We start from the raw sequence: 7,956 nt of genomic DNA, 5'->3' as shown, positions 1-7,956 counted from the left end.
GCTGGGTCGTGGCAGGGGAGCACGCCAGCTTCGGTGAGGCAGCCTTTCTCTCAGTTCGCCTTTCTCTCAGTAACGCGCCCACCAAAGCGGCCTTGTGACAGGGCAGAAATGACAGTCTGAGGCCAGGTGGCAGTGAGCCGGCCTTCGTGGACCCTGTTGGCGTGGCCGCCTAGAAGAATAAGGGGCCGGCCCCAGGCCCTGACCCCGCCGCCCGCCGTTGAGACCCTGCGGCTGCGCGGTCTGGCGGCGGCGGCGCGCGCGTGGCGGCTGCGGAGGGTGGAATGACAGCCACAGCCGCGGCCGCCGCCCGGGCTGAGGGGGCTGTCAGGCGCTAGGAAATGTGAGGTGTGCCTGACCCCCCCAGGCACCGCCTGCCGGGTGGGCAGATGGTTTCCGGAGTTGCCGCCCAGGCGTCCGTGCCTCGCCACTAGTGGGTTCCGCGTGTGTCCAGGCCAGGAGCTAGTTCCAGGGTCAGCGGCAGGGTTTGTGTCTAAAAAGTGATTTCGGGCGCTCCCTGGGGGCGCAGCGGGTGAAAGCGCAGCACCAGGACGCTAAGGCCATCTCCGCACCAGTTCGGTCGCGCCCGCCCCGGAGGTGACCCCAGGGCGCGCAGACCTCTCCTGACCGCCCAGACCTCTCCTGACCGCCCGCTGCTCCCCTCAGCAGTGGACTTCCACAGCTGGCCTGTTCTGCTCCCCGCTGTCTCTGGTGAAGCCTCTCACCCCTGCACCTCTGGTCTGTACCCCAGATCTGTATGCACAAATAAATAAACCTTTTTTACAAAAAAGTGGTTTTCTGTAACCCCCACGCTTTGGAGAGTGATTTGAAAGGAGGTTCCTCTCTTCTAGATCTTTCCAACCCTCCAGACACAACCCCACCCTCATCCCCAAAGGACACAGGCAAAGAACCGTATTGGCGTGAATAATTTATTGCGAAGTCTAGTATTGCACACTGGTGGGGGTGGGGCCAGGAGGAGTGCAGGGGCAGCTGGCACAGGCGGCGGCCACGGTGGACAGGGTGCCCCCGCCGCTGGGGAGCTCTCGGGCAGCCAGCCGAGCGTGGGCAAGGTTGCCAGCGAGGCGAAGAGCCCTCAGTCCTCCTGTGGAGGCCCCGGGCTTCCAGCACCCCGCGTCCTTATTCACGGTCCTGGGCATGGGCAGAGGGTGTCACGGTAAGAAGCTCTCTAGCTGCCAAGCTTGGGGGTGCCGGCGAGCCAGCACCCCCCTCCCAGTCCGGGCTGGCCTGGGGGAGGGCTCCAAGAACGCCGGCCTTCACTGCAGTATCCTCAGGCAGGTGGGGACGAGGGACGGGGCCTTGCCCTTGGGGGGCTGCCCCCCCTCTGTGGCGTCCAGGAGCTGCTGCATGTAACATGAGGTGCCCAGCAGCAAGTGACCAGTGGCCTGCATGCTCAGGAGCGCCCAGCGCACAGTTTCCCTGCGTGGAAACGAGAGACACCAGAGTCACCTGCCAGCACCCCCAGGCGCCCCCTCCTCCACGGCCCCCAGCGGGGCAGAGGCTGCCCCCCGCGATGAGAGAAGATCCACGGCACGTCCTGCGAGGACCCCTAACTGGAGTGGCCAGAACCCCCTGCCCTCTCGCGCCAGCTTCAAGCTCCCGTACAGGGCTGGATTTTCGTGTGTTTTGGACCAGCCAGATCATGGACACAGCACAGTTCTGCCTTGGCGATCCGCCTGGCTGCTGAAGCCCCGCCCCGCCCCGCCCCTCCAGACCAGCCTGTTGCCAGAGCCCTGCACTCCCGGGCACTGAGCTCCCTGGCAGTGGCTGCGAGCAGCCGGAAGGCTCACCCCGCACAGGCCTCCACTCTAACGCAGCCTCATCAGCTTGGCCCATGCCTCTGCCCACTCGCCCGTAAAGTGCACACCACTTTGGTCCCATTTACAACCGTGAGACTGAAATCACATCAGTCATTTAATACTGGAGCCAAAGTGTGGAAGACAGGGGCGTCCTGGGGTCCAGAGCTGTGGGCTATGTGCTTGACGGCTTTAACCTGCTTCTTTTCGGTTTCTCTTGAAAAGACTTGGGTGAGGGTCTCTAGGGGTATCCAGTCCCGGGGGCGGGGGAGAGCATGACAGGGAAAATAGATATTTCCAGGCTGAGACGAAAGCTCTGCTTTTCTATTAACCTCATCTAATGAGTGAACTTCCCCTGGCTGACATGGGGCCAGAATGACAATTAAGAGCATAACCAACCGCGATGAAAATACCGTAACTCTCCAGGCTACCGCAGGGACGCCTGCCCATTTCTCGGACTGGAGAGCCCATCTTGCCAGCAGCTGGCCACTCACGATAGGAATGAAAATATAACACAGAGCCAGCAAGGATGAGCCTTAGAAGCAAGACGCTGGCGCGGCAGACCTCTCCTGCCCGCCGCTGCTCCCGTCAGCAGTGTGCTTCAGTCCATCTGCCTGTCCTGCTCCCCACTCTGTCTCGGGTGAAGCCTCTCACCCCCTGCACCTCTGGCCTGGACCCCAGCTCTGTATGCACAAATAAATCTTAAAAAAAAAAAAAAAAAAAAAAAAAAAAAAAAAAAAAAAAAAAGCATTATGCCGAGTGCCATAAGCCAAACACAGCAGAGGTTAGCAAGGGGCGGGGAAAGGGTGCAGGAGTCAGTGTTTAACAGGTACAGTTTCAGCCTGGGAAAATGAGAAGGTTCTGGAAGTGAGTCCTGGGGCTGGTCACACATCACTGTGCCACACTGCGTGCCGCTGGGTTGCAGCTGACTAAGATGGCAGATTCTCCGGTCTGTGCATTTTACTACCGACAGAACAAAAGCCCCAAGTCAGACAGCAGCGCCAGGGCACCCTGCCCACTCCAGCCAAGCTGCCACTCGATACCAGTGTCCACTGCTGAGGCCCGAGAGTCCCATTTCCCCTAAATGGGCTGGGTGTAAAGGCTGGAACTTCTTGCTCTCGAGTTTGAAATCTGGAAACTAGGGGAAGTAGAACCTGCAGCCACAGAAGGAGACCCGAGGCCCCGTGGGGCGGCGCCAGGAGCTTGCGGCCTGCGCCCTCACGCGACACCGGGCGTGCGGGCCAGTCGGAGACCCAGGAGGCCGGCGCCCCGCCACGTCCAGCAGGACCCTGGCGACCCTGCACAGGGCCTGCATCCTCATCCACTCTGCCATTATTTATTTATTTATTTTAAGAATTATTTATTTGTGCATACAGAACAGGGGGGCGCAGGCTAGAGGTGCAGGGGCGGTGAGAGGCTTCCCCAGAGACAGAGCGGGGAGCAGAACAGGCAGATCGACGAAGTCCACTGCTGAGGGGAGCAGCGGGGAGACAGGAGAGGTCTGCCGCGCCCTGTGGGTCACTCCCTGGCCGGGGATCAAATTTGTGCTTACGTGGCTGCAGCCAGCTTCGCCCGTAGTGCGGCGCTTTGACCCGCTGCGCCACCAGAGGCCCCTGTCTTTGTTTTTTACTTATCTTATTTTTGGCTATGTTTCTCTACAATTCTTGGAATTGCTGCTGTGTGTCAACATTCATGGCAGTGCTGAGGGCAGGGCCCTCCCTGGTGGCGCAGCAGGTTAGAGCAGAGCGCAGCACTGTGAAACCAGGTGCAGCCGCTTCAGCGTGAGTTCGACTGGCCAAAGAGCTGACCCCCGCTGCTCCCCTCGGCAGTGGACTTCGTCGATCTGCGTGTCCTGCTCCCCACTCCGTCTCTGGTGAATCCTCTCACCCCCCTCACCTCCGGCCTGCACCCCTGTACGCATAAATAAGTCTTAAAAAAAAAAGTACTGAGGGCAACAGAGTGCCCGCCCTCTCAGAGACGGGGCTGGTGGCTCGGCCAGCAGGGCCGGGCTCGTGGTCAGGACCCAGGACATACGAAGTGAAGCAACCGCGGAGGAGTAGAATGTGCCAGAAGCACCAGGCAAGGAGCCTGCTCTGCTCTTCCCATGCTTTCTGGCTTTGCACTGATTGGATCACCCCTGCCTCAGTGTCTGCCTCCGTGTAATGGAGGGAACATTCTGGAGCAAGCCCACAGCAGCTGGACTCGGGAAGCAGGGCCAGGGCAGCCCAGGGCCTGGACTGGGTTCAGCCAAGGGGGAAACTCATCGGCTCGCCGGGGACGCTCAGCGCCAACATGCAAACGAGTTGTCTTATGGAATGTCCAGTTGTGTCTATAGGTTTATTTCTGATTTTTTTTCTGCATCTGTAGCTGTAGCTTAGCATTCTTTTTTTTAATTTTTGAAGATTTATTTACATATGGATACAGAGCTCGGGTACGGGCCAGAGGTACCCCAGAGCCAGAGTGGGAAGCGGGACAGACGGAAGGACTAGGTGGACTAGGTGCACTGCCGAGGGGAGCAGCGGGCGGGTCAGGGGCAGCGGGCAGCGCCTGCGGGTCCCTCCCTGGCTGGGGATGGAACTCGCCTGCAGGGGCCGCGGCAGCCTCCTGTGCTGCGCTCTGACCCGCTGGGCCGCCAGGAGGGCTCCTGTGTCTGAGCATTACGGGGGTGGGATTTTGAATTACCCCCTGTTTGATTGTAACTTCTCGCCTCTTCCCTCATTCATTGAGCTCAATAACATCTTCGACACGTGCTCATTTCTTTAAAGTTGATGCCGAGGCTATTTTGGAAAACTGACTCTTTCCGGTGACTAACGAGGGCGTTATGGTGGAAGGCCGTGTACAAGCAAGATGTCTCGGCCGCACCAGGAGGCCCCGCGCGAGCTGGCGTCCTCCGAAGCCCCAGTTCAGACTGGACGCTCTCGGCAGGTGCTTGCGGGCGCCGGGGGCACAGAGCCTGCTCCCGCTGGGGCAGAGGAACCGCCTCCCCCCTCCCGCCAGTGCCCACGCACTCACTTCACCATGCGCTTGGCCCCGCAGCAGTTCAGGTTGTACGAGAGGGAGTAGGTGCCGTAGAGCGTGGCCTTCACGTTCAGGTAGCCGAAGAAGTCCTGCGGGCTCATCTTGTACAGGTCGAAAGTGACCCGGGCCACATCGATCTTCTTGGCCGGTTTGTGGGAGAGGGACACGGGGTACCTAGGCCCCTGCATTGAGAGACGGCGTGGCTGGCACCCCTGCAGGGCTCCTCCAGACTGCCAGTGAGCCCCCTGGGCCAGACCTCACCTGCTCGCAGAGGGGCTGCCATTTCTGCCCCTTCTGGAGAACCATGAACACCGTGTCGTCTGCCAGGGCTTCGAAATACTCTTCCGTCTCCACAGTGGTGCCATCTTCCTCCAGCACCAGCAGGAAGGGCTCGTCGGCCAGCATCAGGGCGTCCCGGACCTGAGGGTAAGGTGGTGAGGCTCCCGCCTGCCCACGCAGCTCCAGAGCAGAAGCGGCACCTCAAACACCTTGCTGCCAGGGGAGGTCGGGGCCCAGGGGCCCCGCCTGGAACGCAGGTTCTGGCTGTGGGGTCACCGCCCAAGGCCCGTGGTAGGGGGCCCGTGGTAAGGCGCGTCGGGGTTAGTCTGCCAGAGCCGTGCTAGGCAAGGAAAACTGAGCCGAGTCCATCATTTTCTATGGAGACAACTCCCACGTCATGAAATTCACCTATTTTAAACTCACCCTATACAGTGTACAGGTGCTTTTTTTCTTAAATATAGTTATGAACTTGTACAGTTACCACCTAATTTCAGCAATGGTAGATTTCTCACTTTAAGAAGCTGCCTTTCTCCTTAAAATTCTTCAGTCGGCCTGGGACCAGCCACACCCACCCCTGGCTCCCAGGTCGGTTTCTGAGTACCATTCTCCACCAGAATGAAGCAGATGTGCTGAGAAAGTCCAGTTCCGGCCCGGCGGGGGACGTTCTGGGGGCCTGCCACACCCCGCTGCCCCGAAAATCAGAAGCACTGGGGAGTAACAGGCACGTGGGGGTCGGCCTGAGCGGCGTCTCCCTGGCGAGCCTGGACGCTCTTCATAACATAACCCGCTCACAGCGAGCCGTCACAGCGAGCCGTCCGCTAAACGAGGGGTACGGAAGCCCCTTTTGATCTAAGTAAATGACTACACTGACAGGCAGGTCGAGAAAGAGGTTTACTTAGCGCAAAGCACCTCCCCAGGTAAGAATTAACACTGCAGGTAAGAGAATAACTTAGGCCTGACGAGCCTCCTTACTGAAATAACCCACGAGAAACAGCTATGTGGTAAATCAACAATCGGCACAGTTTTTCAGTGACAGTATCCTTGATGTATTCCTGCCAGATAACAAGAATCGAGGAAAAGCCGATTCCAGCAGAGCCCATAATCAAAACAACTGACTTAGAATCTTCGACAGAGTGAAGAAAGCACAGTTGGGGGCCCTCCCTGGCGGCACACTGGGTTAGTGCAGCAGTGTGAAGCCAGCAGCAGGCCTAGCTGTAACCCCGCCAGGGAGGGACCCCCAGCAGGGCACCCCAGACCTCTCCTGTCCCCCGCTGCCCCCCTCAGCGGTGTGCTTCCGTCCACCTGCCTATTCTGCTCCCCACTCTGTCTCTGGTGAAGCCTCTCGCCCCCGTACACCTCTGGCCTGTACCCCAGTTCTGTATTTCTTTAAAAAAAGAAATGCCTCCAAGGGCTTATTACCTTATTTTTTTTTTAAAGATGTATTTATTTGTGCATACAGAACTGGGGTACAGGCTAGAGGTGCAGGAGCAGCGAGAGGATTCACTAGAGACAGAGCGGGGAGCAGAACAGGCAGACTGAGAAGTACACTGCTGAGGGGAGCAGCGGGCAGGTCAGGAGAGGTCTGCCGCGCCCTGTGGTCACCTCCGGGGCAGGCGGGAATCGAACTCATGGGGAAGTGGCTTAAGCTTCTCAGTGCAGCGCTTTAACCCGCTGCGCCCCCAGGGAGGGCCCGGGCTTATTACCTTTTAAAATGAAAAGTATTGAATACCTATTATTCAATAGTTCCAAGTGAGTGTTTTGTTTTTTTTTTAAGATTTACTTATGCATCCAGAACTGGGGTTCATGCCAGGGGTACAGGGATGTTGAGAAGATTCAGTAAAAGCCCTCAGGCTTTAATTTATAGCCGGCTGAGAACCACATCACCTTCTACCCCCCTTCACTCCCGCTGCTCCAGACCTGCAAAGGTGGGCACCCCCACCCCACCCCACCCCACCCCACTCTTCTTGCAGCCTCTGGAGTCAAGACCCTGTCTCGGGTTCCCAAACTTCAGGTTATTTGGATAGTCCCGAAGAACCTGCTAGAAAAGGCAAGTCCTGGGCTTCGTGTGCGGGAAGGGCGGGGCGGGGCGAGGAGGGTCCAGGCCGCCGTGCGGTGCGGCCATCTTGATGTAGGAGGTGGTCGCCAGACCTCGGCGAAAACCAGCCTCGGCCGGGTCCAGGGACCCGCAGAGCATTTGATTCCAGGCCAAGGAATGGCGTCCGGACGGCCGGACGCCTCCTAGGAGGGCCTGAAGCATGGACCAGTGCCGACGGAGGGCAGAGGGGACGCGGAGCAGAGGTGAGGTCGGCCAGGATCTCAGACCAGCTCCAGCCACGAGAAGCCTGGTGCAAGCGCTGACCTGTGCCCTGCACCCGCTCGCAGATGCGCAGCCGCGGCCACCCACGTGGTGGAGGAGGCTTACTGAGGGCGGGAGGGACAGTGGGGAGTCACCCCACACACCCCCCAAGGGGCGCCCTCCTGGCTGCTGCTTCCTCGGGCAAAACTGCGTCCTGTCTCGCTCACCTCATCAGCAGCTTGGAAAGCCTTGCACGGCCTGCAGAGGCCACCACGATGGCCCAGAGGGCAGACAGCGGACAAGCCCGGGGGGGAGGGAGGGGGAGGACGTGGGGAAGGGAACCGGCCGCCTTGCCCGCCAGGCAGTTGTGCATGTTTAAGAACCGCAGGGAAAGGGAAGCCCAGCGTCTTTCGGGGAAGTGTACCCCGAAAAGCCCCCAGGCCAGTGCCAGAGCGCTGGGCACCCGCGGGGCGCGCCCAGCCTGCCGGGGCTGCACCCCAGGGCAGTCTTCTCCTGCCTGAGCCTGGGCCTCGAGCTCGGTCCCAGCCCGAC

At 59.6% G+C, this 7,956-nt stretch overlaps 2 protein-coding genes across 3 annotated transcripts in view; one reads left to right on the top strand and one right to left on the bottom strand.

Moving 5' to 3' along the window:
• Positions 1 to 7,956, top strand: part of LOC101631922 (tubulin monoglycylase TTLL3) — a 38,397-nt gene that overhangs the window by 27,503 nt on the left and 2,938 nt on the right. The window contains exon 12 of one of the 2 annotated variants that reach the window (XM_012732108.1): positions 6,883 to 7,033. The exons of the other annotated variant lie outside the window; for it this stretch is intronic. Within the exon in view, the coding sequence (XP_012587562.1) occupies positions 6,883 to 6,948 (66 nt within the window). The 3' untranslated portion in view covers positions 6,949 to 7,033. Of the gene's footprint in view, positions 1 to 6,882; positions 7,034 to 7,956 lie in introns of those variants that run through there. 2 annotated transcript variants of the gene reach the window in all.
• On the bottom strand, positions 1,191 to 5,312 carry CIDEC (cell death-inducing DFFA-like effector c). Its single transcript, XM_012732116.1, has 3 exons — positions 5,091 to 5,312; positions 4,824 to 5,011; positions 1,191 to 1,434 (listed from the first exon to the last, which is right to left on the bottom strand). Exons 1-3 carry the CDS (start codon positions 5,232 to 5,234, stop codon positions 1,272 to 1,274), a joined length of 495 nt encoding a protein of 164 aa, XP_012587570.1. The 5' UTR covers positions 5,235 to 5,312; the 3' UTR covers positions 1,191 to 1,271.

Source organism: Condylura cristata, unplaced genomic scaffold (genome assembly GCF_000260355.1).
Source record: "Condylura cristata isolate star-nosed mole 26May11 unplaced genomic scaffold, ConCri1.0 scaffold00033, whole genome shotgun sequence".
Lineage (NCBI taxonomy): Eukaryota > Metazoa > Chordata > Mammalia > Eulipotyphla > Talpidae > Condylura > Condylura cristata.
The sequence above is the reverse complement of the archived record's forward strand: the minus strand, read 5'-3'. Positions and strand labels throughout refer to the sequence as shown.

Excerpts from the sequence above, each read along its gene's own strand:
- CIDEC (XM_012732116.1), bottom strand. The coding sequence starts at position 5,234 with ATGCTGGCCGACGAGCCCTTCCTGCTGGTGCTGGAGGAAGATGGCACC. Across the intron at positions 5,012-5,090 it reads GGCAGCCCCTCTGCGAGCAG|GGGCCTAGGTACCCCGTGTC; the intron begins GTGAGGTCTGGC and ends CTCTCAATGCAG. Across the intron at positions 1,435-4,823 it reads GGGGCCAAGCGCATGGTGAA|GGAAACTGTGCGCTGGGCGC; the intron begins GTGAGTGCGTGG and ends GTTTCCACGCAG.